The sequence below is a fragment of the Nesoenas mayeri genome (assembly GCF_963082525.1).
Source record: "Nesoenas mayeri genome assembly, chromosome: 1".
Classification (NCBI taxonomy): domain Eukaryota; kingdom Metazoa; phylum Chordata; class Aves; order Columbiformes; family Columbidae; genus Nesoenas; species Nesoenas mayeri.
In genome coordinates this window covers 181497167-181519448 of record NC_137541.1, presented here as the reverse complement: position 1 = coordinate 181519448, position 22282 = coordinate 181497167, and the positions used below count along the sequence as shown (strand labels likewise).

The window sequence follows — 22282 nt, the reverse complement described above, 5'->3', positions numbered from 1 at the left end:
AAAGTGCTGTGATATAAATCATTTGGATAACATTTTAAGTGCCCATTAACTAATGCTAAATTATAGTTGAATACCAATGGCACTAAATGTAACATCCATATGAATACCAAATGAATTCTTTATTATCAGTGCTATTATGGTGAATACCAAATGGCTTCATAATAATGGGACACTTAAAATAGAATGTTAGCATAATTTATTGGTATAAACTGTATTTTGCATTTTGTTCACAAATATTTCATCTAAGTAGCAGATAAAGCCTTTGTTCAGTTGAAAGTTGGGAAGTTGGGGATTGGTGTTTTTCTTATCTTTTACAGACGTATGAAAATATGATTTGCTAGTAGCTTATTTCAGTTACATCAAGACTGTCCCTTCTTAAACTAACTTTCTGTAAAGGGATGTGGCATGTCATTCATTTGCTACCTTCTAAATCTTTGATAAGAACCAATATAATTTAGAAATGCCTGTTTTTCAGAGGTGAAATAAGATGGAAATGTACAAAATGGAATCTTTAATTCAAATCATATTTCCTAACCATGAAATTATCTGCTAATTTGTTTAATTACCTGATCACTTCCCCTTTTTTTTTTCTGAATTTAAGAAAGGTTTACTGGGAGCCCAAATCCAAAGCAAACACTCATGCACATAGGCGTTCTCCATGGAAGATTATTGGCTTTGTTGTTAATGTAGACATTGATGCATCAAGGACATTTATCCCCTAAAGAGGGAGAAAATGTAAGCTGATGTCTACTCGTGTATGCAGTATACTTCCCCAGGAAAAAGTGCAGGTGGCCTTTTCCAATAAGGAATTAATAGCATGCTAATTTCTTTCAGAGGTGCCCCTGATTGCATGAGACACTGGTTGACAATTTACCTTTTTAATCACTTCTTTTTTTCATTTGAAATTATTCTTATGTAAAACACCCACTAATTAGCCTCCTTGCCTTTACTGGGACTAATGGGCACATATACATTTATCAGAATATTTGAGATCTGCCAATGAACCAAGGGTACAGCTCAAGGGAAACGCCTTCCTTTTTTTTGCCCAGTCCCTCTCTGACAGCTTATTGTTAATTGCACAGAGCAGTGGTCGGGCTCCTCAATGCCGTCTCCTCCTTCTATGCGACTCTTCCTTGTTTCAAAGATTTCAGACCACCTCTTTGGGAATTAGGCTTTTTGTTGGCAGAAAAATTAGCTGTCTGCGGACTGAAAGGGCCGACACTAATCACGGTGCAGCATGCCCATGTTACACCTGACAGGATTATTAGGACAAAATAGAGTCCTCTCAATCTTCTCGGCTCTGCCATTAAAAAGCCAGTCACTACACCCGCGCTGGCTTTTCTAACCAGAACAAAGACCGTCTAGACTCCCACAAAGCCCGCGTGCCTGCCCATCATTTACCGAGTGACATCTGCACGGGCAGGCTCCCTGCCTGCCCTTGTGGCAGTCACCCAGAGACCGGCCTGTCCGCACTGGCACTCGTTTTAGATCAAGATGCAGACAGCATTACTGGGCTGAGTTTTTTATATGTGAGGTGATCTGGACATAGAGACAAAGGATGAGATTTTTTTGCCCAGCATTAGGCACCTACAATATAGAGCACTCCGTCTGTACTGGCTGCTCTCAACTCCCTTTACCATCAGCTGAGAGAATGAGGTATTCTTAGGGTATAGTTAATATGATTTTGTTTGGTTAGTTACTTTTTGGATCTGAATCACCTTAAAGTGCCTGTTTCTTTGCATTTCTGCAAAAGGTGCCTGAGTAGCAACTAGTTTTACTGGAGACATCTGCACTTGGCTAGATGAATCTTACCTCAAGTGGCAGAGAGAAGCAAGAATCCTCTGCACCTTAAGCAGACTGACAGTCTCTTTATCGGTTTGCTTTACATAAAATTTTAAGCATTATCCTAGCTGTTAAAGCATTCTCCTATGTTTAGCAGAACTAAAGATCACTTGACATGAAGACTCACTTTTTCTCTTGTTTTCCCTGAGTGTTACCTTTGACAAATTCCATTCTTTCACAGGAGGAATTACGTGTGCTACTGTTGTTATAAATATTCACATACAAATAAATATGATTACAATGATAAGTGGTGTATAAATAGAAACAGAGCAGTATTAAAAACAGATACTGAATAATACATCATGACTTAATGGAAGTTAATTCTGACAAAAGGTCATTTTGGATTTTAGGAGCTCCGAAATGCTCACAGTGAACAGCTCATGGGAATCCGCCGGGAAGAGGAGATGGAAATGTCTGATGATGATAGTGGTGACAATCCCAGTAAAAAGCTGAGAGTAGATGATTCAGGTAAATCCAAATCCCTCTATAAAGTCAAGTGCATTAAACTACTGTTTTCTTTAAAAGCAAACAAAAACCTATGTGTGAGAAGTAACATATTAATAGCTGATTATATAAGGCAGTATCTTATTTTACACCCTCATAAATTAGTTATTTGAACGATGCAAGCTGTCTCTAGGAGGTGTCTGTCACCTGCTATGATTTACAGAAAAGAAAATTCTCCAATTCTGCTCTTGGCTGGAAGCATTATGTCTCTTTAGCACGCTCTCTACAGTCTTGCATAACAGTATTTCATGCCGTGGTTGCAACGCCTTATGAGACCAGTTCAAGTTATGTTTTGGTCACCTAAGCCTTACTTTTCTTTTCAACAAATACAAAATACTGTATACCCTAACAAATATGCTATACTATTTTAACTGTGCATTCTGTGGAATTAACCCTTAAGGGTACATATGTCACAATATGGTACTGTGCACTGCATTAATTTGACTTTCATTAGGTGGATATCAGGAAAGAAAGAACAAGGGTACTTGTAATATGTGGAAAGAAAAGCAACTTTTTCAGTCTTGTACAAATACTCTGCTCTCCAGAGTAGACACTCCAAGAAGTAGCTCAGAAGCTGCCTGAATTATTGGCTGGTAACATGATCTGGATGGGTGATATAGTTGATTTTTTGACAGTGACCGATAAAGTTGTGAGTAGCTAACAAGGGTTTGCCTGTTCAGACACTCCAGAAAGAAAGTTTATAGAAGCTGAAGCCAAAGCATGACTGGTAACTGCCAGCCAGCAGTGAGCTTTATGGAAGGTAAAGAAGGAGGGAGTAACATGGAAAGAAACTGAGAGTCTGACCATAAGGGTAATTTTTATCTAAGCCTTTCATGCAGGCACCATATAAAGAAAGGAAAGAATTTCATCCATTCAATGGACACACAAAAGTGTGGATTCAAGCTTACATAGAGAAGAGCTCTTTGTCTCCTCCTGCAACAAGATGCTGTGTGAGATTGAATGACTCCAGAATTGAAGACTAAAGGAAGGAGTCATTCTAGCAAAGAAATTTTTACTACAGCATCTCTCTTGAGGGGTAATTTAATGTTTTTCCTGGAAGAAAAACAAAACAATAAAACCTGTAAAGAGCAGTCTTAATTTTTGCTTGGCTAATGGTGAGAGTTTGAATTTTCTAGATGCCATTAGCAAATTTTTGGAGCTGAGACAGTGGATGTCCACAGACAGAGCACTGCTAGCAATCAGAGATTTCTATAAATGTCTAAGCATTTTACCTTGATTGTGTGTCCAGTATTACAGAGGGAAATCATTGGAATTAACAACAGGAAGGAAGAGCCAGAAATACCCACAGCCTGCACTCCAGGAGAAGACTAATGATATTTTGAACTGTCACACTTACCAATTCAGCTGGGTTTAATGCATTCATGCTTAGGGCTAAGTTACTCTGGTCATTCTTTTTGCCTCTGATTACGAACACCTCAAATGGAAAGGCATCTTTGGTTTTCTTCTATTAAAATGGTCATTTCTATCAAACATTTTGATATCTGAGATTTCTACAATGTTCCATCCCAAACAACTTTAGTTTGTTTGTATTATTAGAATGTGAGCACTTGAGTCCTCTCAGCAATAACAGTAGCAAGCTCAATGCTGTGCCACATACTACATCAAAATTTAGCAATATGAATCCACATGAGTATTTGTCCATCATTGTCCATTGTACCATTCATCATCCTTTTGATCTTAGTGGAGTCGATCCCGCCTGCTGCATGTGTAGAGTCATCCAGTTCTAAAATTAATTTTACAGCTTTCTTCTTCCTACATTACACTCTCAGTGGATTTGATTCTTCTGTCATTGACAATGGAAGGAACTTGGACTTAAACCAAAGAAGTTATTGGGTACGAAACACTGGTAAATGAAAAGAAAGTGAGAGAAGGACATTTATTTTTTCATTTTTCTGCACAGAGAAGTGATTCTGCCTTCTTTTAGTATTTCTTTGAAATTACTATTTGTGTTAGCTGCCTTCTCTTTTTTTTCTTTCTTTCTGAGTATGTCATTCCAGAACCATCTCTTTATCTCACTGGAGTGGCTATTTGTATTCACAGTAACCTCTGCTCTACACAGAATGTCTTTTAAAGAATATTTTATCACAAAGAAACAATTCTGCGTAGTATGAAAACATTGACACTTTGTTTTTAACTCTTTTTCTTAAGATGTTTGTCTAAATGCTTTACCATGGGAAGGGCAAGGCTTGAATAACACAAAGGAGATATTGTACCTCTTCAATTCAAGGACAGCGTGCACACATAAGGCTTAGAAGTCTAAATCCAAAAGTGGTCGAAGCAACGAGATGTGATAAATTGATTTGGATAGTTCCAGAGTTCTGGACTGCCCATCCTGCTGTCCTGATTATTTTCTTGAGGACATTATTTTTCAGCCTGCACTACCCAACAATGAGAACAAGACTCCTGGGAAGTTACCATCCCTAAAGCTACAAAAGGTGACAGAGGTTCCCCCAGGCTTCAACTCCTGTGTCAGGTCTTTTCTAACTAGCTCACCTAGTCAAATCACCCCTAGTACATAAAGGCTTAAATAATTCAACAGTTTAGGGTGGGTTATAAGACCTCATCCTGTCTTGGTAAAATGTAGTTTCAGGAGATTCCCAGTGTAATTTCTTCTATTAGTCAAGCCCTTTTCACTTACTCTGTGAGCATCTAGGTAGTACGATGCTGAGTGTGTCATGTTTCCTCACAGCTGCACTGCTTAGGACAAAAATTTCTCCAGGATATCTGAAGAGCAATCTATCCATCACCCTGAAAAAAAAGAGGGTGGATTCCAGCCCCAGCATTTGAAAACACAGTGCAACACATTTAAGCTCTGAAGTTGTGCAAAATGTCTTCAGTGCCTGAACACTTAACCAGAATTGCTGGAACTTCAGATTTCAGAGGAGAGTTACAGTGAGCTGAGTCGCTTGTACACAATAAGTTCTTGGGATTTGGGGCATATGATGAAAAAGCTGTTATTAAGAATGGTTTGAGTTTTTTCCTCAAGTCATGCAAGATATTAAGCCATGCAAGAGATCAAGTCATGGTCCGTATTAGAAATCTACTATTATACTACCCATTTGTTTGGGAAGATTTGAGTTTGCTACTTGCAATGATACAGAACAACTCCAGAGGGATTTGTTGCAAAGTACATCCCTCCATTCCAGACTCAAATCCTCTCCTTTCATCTGCCAATTGCTCTTCTCTTAGTTGTTAGTGACAAAATTGCTTTACTGATATCAGTGACTCAGTGGCAGAGCTCGGATAAGAATTGGAACCTTCAGTCTCCTGAACCTGTCTTCTACCCTCTAGTCCACGTTGCAGGGCTGGGACACTGCCTCTTGCATGAAGACCTTCTGCTCCTACAGGTGTTTTACAGGTCACTCTCCTCAGGCTTAGTTAGTACCCTTCTTTATTGTGTGCAAGCTGAATCTTCAAGGAAAAAGAAGGCATCGCTACCTGCTTCTTCTATGGAGTACCTGGAAAAGCCCCCCCAAAAAACCCCCCAGGGAATTCAGGAAGTTGGCTGAACTAACATACATGCCTAGTTTACAGGAAATCCTTCTGGTTTCACAAATGAAGGGTCATTTGCATTATGGGGAAAGGTGGCAAAACATTGACCTGAGACTAAGCGAGTCCTACCTGCAGGATCAGTTATTTCTTTAAAATGAATTTTTATTTCTTTTTTTTTTCACAATTCAGCCTCTGAACAGTGATTTTTCTGCAATGTGGATTTCGGCATTTGAAAGGGGCAAGAGGATTGTTGAAGTAAAGCTGGGAGATTGCTAAGAAAAAAATAATAATGATGATTGGCAACTCAGTTAATACATTTGAAAGTCAAGGTGCAGCTACTGAAGCATTAGCTCAAGGGAAAAAATAAAAGAGATTCAGTGCTGGAGTCCAAAGGTTATATGAAAATCTTCAGAACGATCAGGATTTATGGATGCTTCGTCTCCCACCTGCTGGCACTGGGAGTAAGGATCCACATGTAAAAGCCTCCAAAGTAATTTTAAGAATTAGTGAAGTGAAGCTGTGTGTTGTAGAAAAGAGCTGAAGTTTGGCTTATGCCTAGAAGGCACCTGTAATTTTGCTTTAAGGGGAGGTGGGTTAATCTCTTCCTTTTCCAGTTCTCAGAGATGTGCCATTAATTTCAGCAACTCCGACTTCAGCAAGAGACTGCAGCTGGCAGCACGGAAAAGAGAGAAATGTACAGTGCTTGCAGAGGAAGATGAGAAGGATGGTCGTGTGATTAAGGCTTTTAACTGGGATCTGAGAGTCTTGGCCAAAGCCCAGCTCTGCTATATAACCTGTCCTTGGTCTGATCAATGGATTTGTGCTGTCTCAGTTCCGTACTAACAAACGGAGGCCACGATGCTTCCTTTCATTCAGCCACTGTCTGTTCTGTCCATGTGGATGATAACCACCTTGGTATAGGGCTGTCTTCAGCTCAACAGATTTACAATAGCCCACCCATTGGGCCCCTGGATTATTTCATCACCATTCTATTACCTGTGATGAAGTAACTTGATATCTTGGGAAGTGCATGCAAATAATAAATTGCAAGGTATGTAATGCAAACCCAGTTTGAACACATAAGACTGGCACTGCTTTCCAAGTCAGAAAAGACATCCTCTATGGCAGGATTTTCAAACATACCTAAAGTAGGAGACAAACTTAAACATTGAAGCTCTTTCTGTATTGAACAGTAGCCTGGATCTTAAATGCTCTCCTGAACCAGTCTGTCCTGTTTGCAGCATCAGCTCAGTCACTTGCCATAGGAGACAGGCTGAAGAGTGGACAGTCCATCCCCCGGAAGAGTATAAGTCCTTGTGAAAGTCAGCATTTGAAAATTGCACCCTGGTGCACACAGCATAAAGCAGACTTTGTGATATTGTTCCTAAATCTACCTTGAAAGTTGCAAGCCTGGCAAGTCTTCAAGGAAAGCGTGAAACAACACCAAAGCGATCTGTGTGATGCTTATTCATCTTTTCTCTGCAATTCAATCCTCTTTTTGCTTTCTCTAAGGCTTGTGTGAATGCAGAGATGCACACATGGAATGGAAACTGTGTTTTATGGCTGGATTAAACTGGTAGGAAAGCTTTATATAGCTTGTTACAACTTTGAATAGAAATTGTTGACTCCTAGCTGTGTGGAGCTGAGCTTTGCTTTTCCTTTTCTTCCAACTGGCCCAGTGTCACGGCAGATCTCCTGTTAGATGTTCTTCTTCCTACTGATCCCAGGGTCAGGGATTTCTCCTTTTCTTTCTTGTAAATCTAATCTTTTAGGTTTTATGGGAGATTTTAACAAAAGTCTGATTTATTTTTCTGTCATTAGCTCCATCCCATAGCTTTTCAGCATCAGATTTTGTGAAAGTGATACTGGTATTTAACAAGCCCATAATTTGCCCATTTTCCTTTCAAACACTTGTTTCTAAAGATAATGTGAAAAATAACAAAGATATATTTACTTTAAAAATTAATGGGCTAGCATTCCTTTTTTTCCTCAAATAAATCAATACCATTTCAAAGCCATCGGCAGCTGGTATCATACTCAGCCCTGCAGTAACAAACATATAGAGGCGGATGAAGAGGAAAATAAACGCTGCTAACAGAATCTACTAACCAGGTTTTATAAGCAACCTGGAAGAAGAGAACATTTAAACCTGAATCTCTGAATTTTCACTGTACTGAGACGACCCCTCTCTGGCCAGAGAAGACAGCTGAACAACCCTTTTGAGCTCTCTGAGTGCAGTAACTTCCCTTTGAATGGAAATGCTCTGGACCCAGCAGACAATCAGTTTTGCTCCCAGGGACCATCAGGGATGATCACTAGAAAGCAGCACAAGATGATTACTCCCTCTACGCCGGGAAAAGTCTGCTCTAGTGTCTTTCACAGCATGCCAATTCAGAGCTGTTATCATCAGGCAGACTCCAATTTTGTGCCTCCAAATGCATTACATTTTTCCCACAGCTCTTACAAATATAGGCTGAAATTTAGGAAGCAGGTAGGCAGGGGCCTAATTTTATGGCCCTTGTTTTAGGTACCTTTGGCTCTAATATTGCTTTTTGTGCAGCTGAATTTAGCAGAAATGCCTTGATGAATGAGGGGTGAAAGCAACTGCCAAGCCTGTCCTCCCTGGGGAATAAAGACGGCCTTGCCCTGTCCCAGTTACTGGGCATCTTCCTCCATTTCGGGATGAAGGTCTGTGCTATGTCGTGTGGACACAGCAGTGAAGGGGTTAACCTTACTTTCAATTTCTAGATAAAACAGACACTTCAAAGGCATTTTCCTAATATGGGTTTTAGGAGGATGTCCCGTTTGCTACAAAACAAGTCTTTTGCGCTTTGATGCTTTTCAACTGCCAGAAATACTATTATCTAGATTACATTTTATCATGTTTTCTGGTTATTTCATACTGATAAGGTTTTCTGCAGGATCATTACATATGAGAATAGATTTAATCCTGTTTTTAGTAAGCTTTAAGGACACCAAGGGATTATTTATGTAATAAGATGCAAAGTTGCTATGGAAAATGCTATAGCAACCTAGCATCTTCACAAAACCAAGCAGCCACTTGTGACAGCGATCTAAATTTACATTTATTTTAGTGTCATTTTATTGACATTCTTAGTATCTCATTTTGACAGCATGGTAAAATATGTTTTGCGTTCATGCTAGAACAAAATTAACAGCATGTTGTTGGAATGAAGATTATGCTTATAGTTTTTTGAAATAATTTTAGCATATTTCATTTTGTGTAAATAGTATTAAAATAGTAGTGAAAAGAAGTTTGGGTGCATCTTTTTTCTGTAATAGAGCAAACAATGCACACTGAAAGTAATATTTTAGAAGTCAGTGAAAGCTAAACTGTTTTTACTTGCTTTATACCTGAATGAAAATATTTTTGAGAAAGAAATGATTTTGTTATTAGAATGTATTTCAAATCCTATATCTTTTATTATAACTTTCCCAGTTCAGGATACAGGCTATAATTTTTCATTAGGTTTCATAAAGCAGGGCATCATTTCTGAATACATAGACTTGCTCTTTTTAAGTGGGACTTTTCTAAAACGCAAAATAACAGTACACATTGCCCCTTAGGAAGTTAAATAAAAAGGGAAAGAAAAAATAAACACAAAGCGACAAAACAGTCTGAACTCTGTCCTGTGCTCATTGCAGTTAATAATGAAGCTCATATTGACTTCAATGGGAGCAGAAGCAAGCTCTGTATATTGATTTTCTCCATCCCCCTCCATTAAGAATCCTGAAGTGCACCTGTAACATTGTTGAAGGAGGATGTTGGCAGCAAAATCAATAAAAGACAATATTAGAACATATGCTGTTTTCAGCTTCCTCTCAATCTGATATAGCTGGTATTAGCATTCTTCTCCAAATTACACTTCATGCTTTCTATAAAGTGACCTTCCTTATAGTGCCCTCTCCACTATAAAGCTTTTGTGCTCTTACTCTCATATTTAGCCTTCAGGAATGAGCCCTGTTTATAACACCGGAGACGATTGATTCTGAACAGAGCATAAAGAACAGATTCCTTCAAGAAGGGCTTCAGCCTAAACCCTCTTTCTGACCTCCTGTGAAAGATCATTTCTATTATTGTTTAAACTAAGCCTTTGGTTTTAGGCTTTCTTAATTATGACACATTTCATGTCCTATTGGTTTTAGAAACCTTTTTCACCCTAGCACATTAGGAAAGCCTGCAGATATTGCCTGAGGTAGAGATTCAGATACCTTCTTATCCACTCTTAAAACCAAAAAATTCAGCCATTGCTAAGATGTCAGAGGAGGTAATGATCAGAAAGCAGAGTCTTTTCCAGTATCAGTACAAGCTTCTATACTCATAATTACAGGTTTGGTGAGCCTCCTTATGTCATGAGAGATGCGAGGCTGGTTGAAGTTTCCAAAGCATTCAAAGTTTTCTTTTCAAAGCATGCAGCTTCTCAGTCCTTATGCATCCACCTGACTGGCAGTCTGTGGTGTGACTGAATGCCAGGAGTTAAAAACCCACCCAGCAGATCTCATGTGTGAAGCTGGATGGCGACAGCAATTCCCAAAACTGCTACTAGTTTATGATGTTGGTTCACTTTGTCGAATGAATCTTAGATTCAGAGGCGTTTCATTGTGTCCTGCTATTTAGCTTTGGATTAATATCACTTCACATTTCTTACTAATGCCAGACATCCATAGCAGAGCATTTTTGTAACTAATATATTGAAGGATTTAGTTCATACAATTGAAAGCCAAGCAGATTCAATACTGCTTGGAGGTGAGTGATCTTCTTTCAGTCTTATGTAGGTTTAGAAGAAGAAAACAAAAAAAGCATTCTTGGATGTGAAATGACCAACTGAAGAACTGGATACCATACCAAAACCATACCATTTTATTCCATTTCTCCACTAATTCCAGCATGTGACACTTCAAACATAAGCATATAGAACTCCAAAGGAGGAAAATGTATTTCTTCTGTGTTAAAAGAAAGGTGGTTTATTTTGTTGGTGTTTTTAATTAGAAATTAAAATTGTTGTGGTTTTTTGCCTTTCTATGGGCAAATAGTTTGCAATCCTTTAGCTTATTTATTCAGCCCTCCCCATATTTGATGCACACAGCAAGTTGCGTCAAGTGCAAGAACTGTGCCAAGCATGTCTTTACAGCTCTTGTATCCAGTGATTGCTGAGCTGCTTCCACAACTGCCAAGTGCCCACCTCACATGTCAACCAGGGGTCTCTCTGAAGAGATTTGGATGGTTTCTAGTCCACAACACCAGTGTCTTCATTGCTTCTTTGTCATGTGTCAGATACAAGCTGTCATCCCTCTTAAATTTTTCTGAGCTCTGGAGACAAGTGAGCACTTTTAACAGTCAAAGAAAAACACGGCAAAAAGCAATACCTCTCTCCAAGTTGTTTTATTATCAGATAGTCATCTGTCTCATCATGTTTTGCTGACATATTTTGAGATGCTTCTGCTGTTAGACCTTGATCCCACAAGCTACTGCCTGCTGCTCAGGGTGTTTGCATTCACCTTCTGCTCAACACTCACAGGCACAAAGTCCTAGGCAGTGACTTATCCAGAAAGTCTGGTGCAAGGAACATTTCACAGTTATGTCTTCAAAGTTACACACTTTTTTCAAATGTCAATAAATTTTCTGTTTCTGAAAGGACTGGAAATACCACTAAGCTCCATAGAACCCTGTCATCTGCAAGTTTGCAACACATTTTATTTTTTAGTATCTGAGAAAATACCTACTAAACATGTTAAACTGCAGAGAAACACAGTGGCTTCTATTTGCAGAAACTATGTATGCTGAAGGCAGGATGGGGAAAGGAGGTTTGGGCTTGCAAATATAGATCTTCTGGAGATCCTTCCATTCACAGAGGGGAATACGTGGTTCAAGAAATGTCTGAATGTGCAAATCAAGAAACTGCAAGCTTCATGTGACCACTTGCTTATGCTTTCTAAAGGGCTAAAAACATATTCCTGTATTTAAGATCCATTGTTATCTAAGGCCAAAGTAACTGTGCAAATATTTCAGTCTTATGTAAAATTTTAAAAGAAAAATAAACGCAGCTCTCCAATTCAGTACAAGGTCAGAGAGACAGCTGGATAAATGCACTCCTACAATTTAAGGTCCAATAGAATTTTGCACAAAGGTGGTTCATCCTCACATTTATAGAAAGCACTTTGCATTTATAAGCAAAATTTCCCTATTATAAATCAGAACAATGCAAAACACCACAGTCACTTCAAACATTCAGATCAACCCTTCCTTCTCTAAGGAATGTGACAAATTGAGGGATTCACGTGCACACTGTCAAGCTTGTTTCCAAGTAGCAATGACAGTTTCTTCACATTTTCAAGTCCTACAGATTATTCTTTTCAAGTTGTCACTGTGGTGCTGGGCCTGAGTGCAATTCCTAATTCAAATGCCAACAACAGCAGTGCAGCCATGCATCTTGCAAATGCCAGTGTTTATTGTTTACATTTGAATAAAAATATAGGAATTACTTGGACTCCTAAGAAGTAAACATCAGTAACCCACCTATACAGAGGTTTACCTATATAGAATGTTTCAATATCCTAAATAATTTATGTACCATGTATGCACACGTATATACAATCCATTTATGCAATATACATAAGATTAACATAACATATATGAAACACTGAGCATTCATCAGCACCTCTTGTGCTTTGCAGAGTTCAGATGTCAGTTGCAAAGCGCCATTAACACAACTAGTGTTTTTCCACTACTGATGTGGGAGAGGGTCATCAATGCCATTTAACATCTCCCCAGAAAACAGCGCTTTTCTTACTTGAGCGATTATACTCCTTCTCCCTTGAGATTTAAATCTCCTCTGATCATTTCTTAGTATTAGAGGAATACAGTCATTTTTTAATGTCAATTAGAGGAAAAGTCACTTCTTTGCTTGCTTCTTTAAACCACAGTCTCTGTAAAAGTGTTGCAGCAGTTCTGTTTCTCTATTAGGGGAAAAAAAGCAGACTCTCTGAAAGATATTCGGTACTTGATTAATTGTATTTAACTAAGGCAACAGCTATTAGTAAACATGAAGCGTAAGTATCTGAAAAATTCATCTCATCACAAACCAAATACTCTAAAAAGCAGTGAGAATGATTTTTACAGAATTTTGAAAATATCTGAGAACTACTACTATATTTGATCAAAGCTATACCCCTACATTTATTTTTTATGATGGCTTGCTTCCTGCACCCCTCATTCAAGAGCAGAACCAAGCAGGAAAAGCAACACAACAACCAACCCAACTAACAGTCCACCCATCGCAGCTGTCTGTGCGGAGTCAACTCCTCCCTCTCCTCTCTCCCTTATGCATAAGCCAAATCATTTGGGTTTGGTACATACAATGGGTGATGATAGAAGACATGCAACTCAAAAAGGAGAGGAAACAAGGGTCCTTCGCTTTAAAGGGATGACCTGGAGAAACTAGTCTCCACGGGGCAGATTAGCTAGCAACTGTCAAAATATCATTTACGAGCTGTGTGGATTCCTGTTCTCCAAAGAGATGTTGTCAAGTAAAATAGACCTAAAATGTGACAGGCTTTGTTATTATTGTAACAAGGTGGTCTCTTCCAAATTCTAAATATGCGTTTCAGTAATATGATGTGACATCTTTGTAGAAAAAGTCCAAAACACTTAATGCTGCAATTTGCCTGGGACAGAACTGGGTAAGAGGGGACTGGAGAACATAGTGCAAAATAAGTATGAGTGATGGAAGAGATAAACATCTGGGAAAGTCAGCAAAGTGGGAATTACAAAGGAAGAAAGTGATGGACTCATGCATTTGGAGCTGAAGGAGGAAATGAACTGAACAGAACAAGTACAAAGGAAAAAGAGAGGAAGGTATGAAGAGAGGGGTAGAAAAACTGGCTTAAAGTGGGAGATTTGCCATCTGTCTTCTGAGCCTGTCAGAGAAAGTTGGTTCGCTGTTGAAGTGGGTTTTTTTGCAGCCATCAGGTCTAGATCAATGATCCCAAACTGAGCTCCTGAGCCAATGATCACTTGTAAGACTGTAGTAAGTAATCCACATCTTATTCCTAGGACTGGCTAAAACAGTGACATTAAATTGCCTTGTTAGTGTTTTTAATTAAAAGTCAGTGTCTGTGAGAGCATGGTGAAATGCAGAGAGCCAGTACTGATCCACAGTCTGGAAGGTCTGGAAGCCACTAGTCCAGAAACTTAAAGCAGGGATTTTCGGTTAATGATCTCTCTAGGGCTTTAAATAAAATGTCAGTTATCATGAGACTCATCATAACACCACAGGAGCTGGCAACTCGGCTCTCTGGGGCATTCTTAGTCCACTGCAGAGCCAGCATTTGCATGCTACCTTTTGTTATTAGGCCCAGCTGGACTGTAATCTTCCCTTCCTTTCCCTAAACCTTCTTTGCTATTTGCAAAGAGTTATGCTTCATTACACAAGAAATAATAAGCCTTCATAAATTACTGGTGAGCCTTGTGTAGTAAACCTAGGAAAGTGCTATTGTTGAAGTCTACTAAGCAGGGAGAAGTTTTGTAAACTGAGAAAATCTCTCTCCAGAGAAATGCTTTGGTTTCTCAAATGTTACATCTGTCTGTACTGGATGGGATGGATAAAATTGCAGTTAAATGATGGTGCAACTGTTCTTTTTTCTTTCTTTATTCTTTCTTTTTATTTATATATGTATATATATATATATATTTGGCAGCATCCTTCCATTTACTAATTGTTTGCCAGCAAGTTTTGTGTGAATAAGAAGCCTGAAAATAATTCTCATGAGTATTCAATTTGAACATTTGGTATCATCATGAATGTAACTGCTATAATGAACTTCTCTGCATTGAACATAGGCTACATGGTGAGGAAAGGGCTTTGAAGCAAATGCACCTGAATAAAGCAGGTTTTGTAAATGAGTAAATCTCCCTCCCAGTGTGTGGGCCTTAACTCCCACTAACATTAATGACAATAACCCCTCCTCATATAGGATAATTAGTGCCCTTAGAGTTTAAATTTGCAGGTACTGAGACATTCAAATAAAGTGTGCCTAACATTAGAAAAAAATGTGGAAATTGGTTCATTGTTTGGTTACATTATGTATGAAGCAGGAAAGAAAAAAACCGTTCATAGCTAGATTGGCTTGTATTTGCCCCAAATTATTTATTTTTATACCATTCTAATTCTGGTTTCAGAGTTTATTCAGGCTAGTTAGCTAGCTGCTTTCAAGCTTTAACCAAAGGATTTTTTTCTAAAAAAGCCAAGAGACATAGTCTATTTATGTGGAAACATGGGAGAACAATGGAAGAAGCATTTATTAAAGAATGAAGTATAGGAATAATGTTGCATTTATCTGCTAATATCAGACATATTTCTATGCACCCGACATTGACATCCAAGCACTATTTATGTCCATTAAAAAAAAAAAAAAAAGTGTCTTCTAGGAAGTCAGGGTAATGGATCAAAACCACTTTAGATATCAGAAGGCTCAGGAGCCTGATATTGTTGTAAAGGGGGCTGAGAAGGTGCCTCTGGGTGATCAAGGTGTAGTTTAGTCTTACTCTTCCAGAAAGCTTCTTGGAGATAACATCAAAGACTCACTTTCCCAAACACCTTTGAACTGTATACAGAGCATGTGTAACTAAGACTTGTTGTCAGAACTCAGTTTTTATGGTAGGGTTTACAGAAGTCAGGTGTGAGACAAGAGGATCTATACCTGGGCAGTTGTGGCTAATGACAGCCGCAACTCATTCTACTAGAAAGTGACAACTAGAGAAGATGTAAGTTAAAGTTTCTCTAGTTGCTCAGTGTGTCCCCTCACCTCAGAGGCCATCCAGCTTTTTGTCTGCAATGAGAGCCGTGCCTTCCTTCCCACCACCTTCTAGACCTCCTGCAAACCCAACCTTCCCATCCACCTCAGGGCATGAGTCACTCACTGGCATCACCTCACACACACCCTGCCACTGAGTCACCATGACGGGATACTCAGGTTGTAGCACGAAATTTAATTTCCTGTGGGCTGGAGGACTGAGTAGAGCCTTCCAAGGTAAAAATTAATGAGAGTACAGTTGTCTTGTCTAGTCTATGAAACTGAAAGTTTTCTCCTTCAAGGCACCCCCAGTCTTTATGTCACATTTTCCTGATGTGCCAGGAGGCACACTTCAGTGTATTCTCTCACTTTCAAACTCTTCCTCCTTACACGCAGTAATTGTTAAGAGTGCCACTGTCAGAAGTCCTACCACACTTCCTTTTCTCTTCCTTCTCATATTGAACTCATGTCCAAAATTTTATTTTTTTCCATTTAGCTCATCCTAGAATCTGACCTCTGCCTTTATTCTATCAAAATTCATACCCAAACCTTGTGACCTCATGTTCAGCTTCCAGGAGTTCCTTTTCTCTGGCACTTGCTTGAGCCCTTTATCAAGATATCCCACAATGTATCACCTAAGACCATCCAAGCCATATTTCTGACAAGACCATCTTCTTTATGACTGATAAATGCCATTATTGTATAACTTACCCTGTTTTCTACAGCATCAAGACATAGCTCATGCCCTTCCAGATCCTCCAGAACATTTTTCCTTACTGATTTTCCCTGGTTGTACCGCTTCACAGTTCACTTATTTGAAAAACAAGCAAGCTAGCTAGAGGCCAAGGATTACTTTTATTGTTTATATTTATAGTTGTGAACTTTGTGTCCTTATTTCTCTCCTCTCACATTTGTTCAGTCCCTCAAGCTGAAAACTCTTTGAAGAAGTAGCTGTGTTTTGCAAGATGGCTTTTTTGACATTGTAAATGCTCTGCAATAAGAGTGATGCAAAAAATTGCCATAATAACAGCCATCATTTTGACAGTTTTTGATGTTTTCCTTGTTGATGTTATCAAAAGGAGCATTAGATAACTTTAAACCTTCTTTTCAAGCCAAGAAATTAGGATAATGGCATATGTTGATCTCAGATGACAGATAGGTTTGGGAATGTTCTCTTCATCGGCTTTCATCCATGTCACTGCATTGATACATTGGCTAAAGTTCCAAAACCCTGAGGAATTCTGCTAAAGAAGCTAGAACCAAAGGTCCGAAGACAGACAAATAAGTACAGATGTTGTCAATTTTGTGATCTATTTCTGTACAAGTATAAAAGAATCTACAGAAAAAAAAAAAAATGTATAGAAAAAGTTCTGCTTGTAGGACTTAAGGGGAGTCTGTGCTCTTGAATATTAAAGAAGGTTTTCTTGGTTTTATTGTTAATATTTGCTCATTTGTTTTTCAGTTACTCTTTCCAAATTGCCTCAGACTCTTGAGATAAGATACTGCCTCTGCATTTCAGCTCAAGTGTCCCCAGTATGCAAAGTAATAATCTGCCATGAATGTTAACTGTAATGTTATTAGGGCATCATCTAATGGGAAAGGCACAGCCCAGGTGTGCATTAGTAGAAAATTTCAAGTTATCCCTTATTTCCTTTATAGATAGATATAATACATTCAGAGATTTGGGGTGCTCACTTTATTTCCTGGCTGCAAAGAATTTGATGTGATAAAATGCAATTACCCTGTTTCACCTGTGAAGCCTTACTTATGCTCCTAACTGTCCAAGGTAGATGCTGTATAAAAGTAAAAACTGTTTTGTTCTGAATCATCAGTCAATGAGTATATCCTTAGACTTCAGTGGCTTTCTGATCAGCCACTCGCTTTGTTTTAAAATGTTTCTTTTTGCTTTGAGTCTAGCCTGGACTTGGAGTCTATTTTGCTACTGAGGCTGTTGCCAAATTGTATATAGCACTTCTGCTTCAGCACAAAGGAGTCACACTAACCTCTTAGATGTCCTCAAAGTATCAATGTGAAAGTTTCCCCCACTTACATATGTCTAATCTTCCTCCAGCCACCGCTCTGAGACTGGCAGGTATCGTTTTGCATCCCTCAGTGAAAATGCTGTAAAGCGCATATTGAGCTGGTTTCCAGCTGTGTTTGCTTAAGTAGGAATATTTTCTCCCGCTTGCAGCATGGGCAGCTGTTTGAGATTCTTGTCAGAGTTTTCTTTTGATATAGCTTCCTTGTATATAGTTCTTCTGTAAATACTTTCAGCATTGGTTGCCTTTTAATCGTAAGATGCTCTTTAGTATGTCTCAGAGAGGGATTCTGTACATGAGTATCTGAACTACTGAACTAAAAATGGCATGAGAAGTTGCATTGAGATGAGCAGAATAAATTTTTTTTCAACTATAGATACATTCATCAGCTTTGTCAATGAAGTCAAAGCAAAAATTTCTGTAAAAATTTGCAAAATGATTAGTTTTTAACATGCAGATTCCCCTTTCCCCAAAAATTCTCCTATAATTTTAATTTAACATTCAATAAAGTTATTTTCTTTAGATAATATGTAATAAAATGGCATATTACAGAATCATAGAATCACAGAATGTCAGGGATTGGAAGGGAACTCAAAAGATAATCTAGTCCAATCCCCCCGCCAGAGCAGGAACACCCAGATGAGGTTACACAGGAAGGCGTCCGGGCAGGTTTTGAATGTCTGCAGAGAAGGAGACTCCACAACACTCCTGGGCAGCCTGTTCCAGTGATCTGGCACCCTCACTGAGAAGAAGTTTCTTCTCAAATTTAAGTGGAACCTCCTGTGTTCCAGTTTGAACCCATTACCTCTTTGTCTTACCACTGGTTGTTACCGAGAAGAGCCTGGCTCCATCCACATGACACTCACCCTTTATTTATTTGTAAACATTAATAAGGTCACCCCTCAGTCTCCTCCAGGCTAAAGAGACCCAGGTCCCTCAGCCTTTCCTCATAAGGTAGATGCTCCACTCCCTTAATCGTCTTTGTTGCCCTGTGCTGGACCCTCTCCAGCAGTTCCCTGTCCTTCTTTAATTGAGGGGCCCAGAACTGGACACAATATTCCAGATGTGGTCTCACCAGGGCAGAGTAGAGGTGGGGGAGAACCTTTATAATTATTATAAATGAAGTAGTATTAAAAATAAATTATAATTAGTTTTCTATAGAGCAGATACTTTGTTTGGAATCAAAAGAGATGCTCATCTGAATCGAGAACTATTTTAATTTAAGTGCACTAAAATGTAAATATCTCAAAATTATAGTTGTGTTAGGTCAACACAAAGAGTGTTTCTAATACTGTTTAAAACAGTTACCAAGTGCTGAATGAGCTCGAGCCCCTGAGGCCCGTTAGACATCTCTCTTTTACTTACACTCCTTTTTCGCTAACCACCCTGTCAGCACATATTAAGAACTGGCTATTTGTAGCTTTAAATTAAATAGCAAAAGAACTACATGTATTTAACAGTTTATGGACTCTTGTCTATAATTAATTCATTTTAAAGCTTGTGACAATTTAGCATTGTTACACTGTTGCTATATGTGTTACGTCCTCCTTATTTAAGGACATATTTCTACCTTAGACTCCATCTTTCTTGCTTTCTATGAATGGCTAGGAAGATCACCAGAAGGATAACAAATTCCACACTTCTGGGAATCCTGCAAACTTATCCCCACTCTATTCTTATTCTCTCACTCTAAGTTGTTTGGGCTATTTTAAAATCAATTTTAAAATGGAATGTAACCTCTTCCAAACACAGCCTCTGTCTTCTGGTGTCCGGAATCTAGAATAATGGGACACTCATATTTGGATGGGACTTCTTGGTAGTACTGCAATGTAATTATTGTCATATAGGTTTTAATATGGTATAAAAAAAACTCATTTTAAATTAATAACATAAAATAATGGTACTCAGAAGTCCCACTCTGAATTTTTTAGCAGCAAAACAGCTTGTTTGTATTTCTAAAGGTAAAATGGGTGGTTACCTTCACTGCCCATATAAAATGTGACTTGCTCCATTTGGATGAGTTGTTTTTCAAATACTAAAAGGTGTATGTCCTATATGTTACTTACTTTTGCAATATGCCATAGCCGTTCCTATTTCCCCTAATTTGCTGTCCATAGCCCCGCTCATCTGAACTCATCTGTGAGGACAAAAGGAGAAGGAGATCTCCTACTGGGCAAGAGTGTGACCCAAAAAATACATGACAGCAGGTTTTCCAGGCCGGGCAGCCTGAACCTCAGCTGAATCTGGGTCCTAACCCACATTTCAGTGGGGATAGTGATTAACAAGTACATAGGTCTTATGGCCTCCACTTATGCAGCAGCTCTCAAGCTCTCAGAAGTTTGAGATGGATGAGGTGAAGGACAGCAGATGAATTACTGTTCCCAAGCCACTGTAAAACTTGACTGTGCCCATGATGGTCTTCTTTCATGCTCTCAGAGAGCAGAAGGATAGGCAGTTTCCAGCTAAAATTGAGTATTACATTTGAAAAAAAAAAGATTTTTACGTTGGGGGAGAGTCTAACTGATAGCAGTAAGAGGATGCAAATGACAGAGAGACTTTTTAACAAGGCCTATAATGACAGAATAAGGGACAGTAGTTTTACAATGAAAGAGAGGAGATTTAGGTTGGACATAAGGAAGGCATTTTTATTATAAGGGTGGTGAGACATTGGAACAGGTTGTCCAGAGAAGTTCCCATCATTGAAAGTGTTCAAGGTTAGCTTGGACAGGGCTCCAAGAAATCTGATCTGATGAAAGATGTCCATGTCCATGTCAAGAAGGTTGGACTAGATGATCTTTAGAGGTAACTTCCAACCCAAACTGTTTAATTTTGACTTGAGTTTTTAGAAGACTGAGGTTTTTGTTTGCCTTTTTTCCTTTTATTACAGCTTGCTGGCTCTTACCAAAAAAAAAAAAAGGACTTCATCCTTGTATTTGCCCATTGGACCCATCATTGCAATTTCTTGAGGGTAAATTTTGTCATGGAAGGATGATTACATGCTTTTCAGAACGATTTAATTTGATGTAACAATACTGTAACTGTTGCTAAATCTTCCAGAGAGATTCTGTAGAATATCCAAAATAAGCACAATAACCAGTCCATGTCTGTATTTGAATAGTAGCTAACTGTACTTTATCATGAATAACGCATTTGTACTATTTTAAAATTAGTAAAAATGATTTGAGTAAAAGGTAGATTTGTCCTACTGAAGATAAAACATTTTTATTGGTAATGAATATTGTGACATTCTATCTAAGTGATGATCTAATTTCACAAACTTGTTGAATCATATTATCATGGGGAACAGGAGGCTCTTCATCTGTGAAAGGTCTAGTCAAGAGAGGCCTAATATTAAACGAAGTTAATATACAATTTCCTATAATTTGGAGTTTAGCCATATTACTGTTGTAGGTGAGCAAGAAAGAAGTCCACGATACCAAGCCTAAAATCATTTTATCAGGAATGTAAATTGGTTGTGCTTCAGTTACCAAATGTTGATAGAATTGGCTATGGTAGATTGTTGGTTTTTAATTACAGCTGCTCTGTAATGTTGTTGTGCTACCAAGTTCCAAGAAGGAAAATAGTATAGTATGGCAGTTTGCTGTGCCAAATGACCACTGCTACTGCCAAGTATAAATACTATCAGGAGTGGGTTCTACTATAGGATGATAACCACATCCCTAAAATAATGAATGCCACACTTTCCTATATGTATTCATGTTCAGATAATTTATTTAAATAACGTTCCTAGTACATGCTTTATAGCCTTATGCCTTTTGCTACACAACTTTTAGCTTATATTGCAGACTGTGCAAGTCATTTGGCAAATGTAATTTCCAACCTTGCATACTAATCGATTTCTTCACAAACACCTGCTATCAGTTATGATAATAAAAATGCCATTCTAAATTGAAAAGGGGCCAAATGGAGCTTCCTAAGGAAATGACTTAAGTGTCTTTCAATGCCGTTAACGTAGTAATGTTCTTCTAGTGCCAACACTTTTTTGAGCATTTGCATTTTATATAATTTTACTCTATTACATCATTATTTTCTGTCTAAATGGTTCCTCATAACCATTGCTACAAAGTAGTCTGTTGTGAGATTGGAGAGGAATTTCTGTGCTTCTTCTCTCATGGGATTAAATCCAGCAACTTTACGTAGTGGAAGTTCCTTAGCACAGATCTGATTGGAACATCTGGGCGCTACACTAGTACAATTATTAAAGAGCTTTATCAGTTCCTACAACATCACTGGGAAAAATGGTGTAAAGTTGGTGGGTTCTTCGCCCTTGGATTGCATGCCAGTTTATTCCTAAAATATAAGCCTGAATTTAGCAGCCAGATTGCAAGTAGCATTTGAATTATCCAGGGTCCCTTTATGGCTCCTTCCATCCTAGGAAATAATTTCCCAGCAACAGTCTTTGCCAGAACCTAATCATTTTCAGCTCTGCTGGGTCTTGTCTCAGCTCCGAAATGTCTCTCACTGGCTTTCAGCTGTATTATCATCTCCCCTGACAATGTCCTCTGCATTATTTGTAAGGAAACAATCCATTTTACTGATTTCTTCACATT

General features: G+C 38.5%; 1 protein-coding gene across 1 annotated transcript in view; it reads left to right on the top strand.

Annotated features, from left to right (window-relative positions):
• ENOX1 (ecto-NOX disulfide-thiol exchanger 1) overlaps nucleotides 1-22282 on the top strand; it is a gene marked incomplete at its 3' end in the record, with an annotated part of 139593 nt that overhangs the window by 72342 nt on the left and 44969 nt on the right. The window contains exon 7 of the mRNA XM_080363364.1: nucleotides 2193-2310. Coding sequence (XP_080219490.1) covers nucleotides 2193-2310 — 118 coding nt within the window. The remainder of the gene's footprint in view (nucleotides 1-2192; nucleotides 2311-22282) is intronic.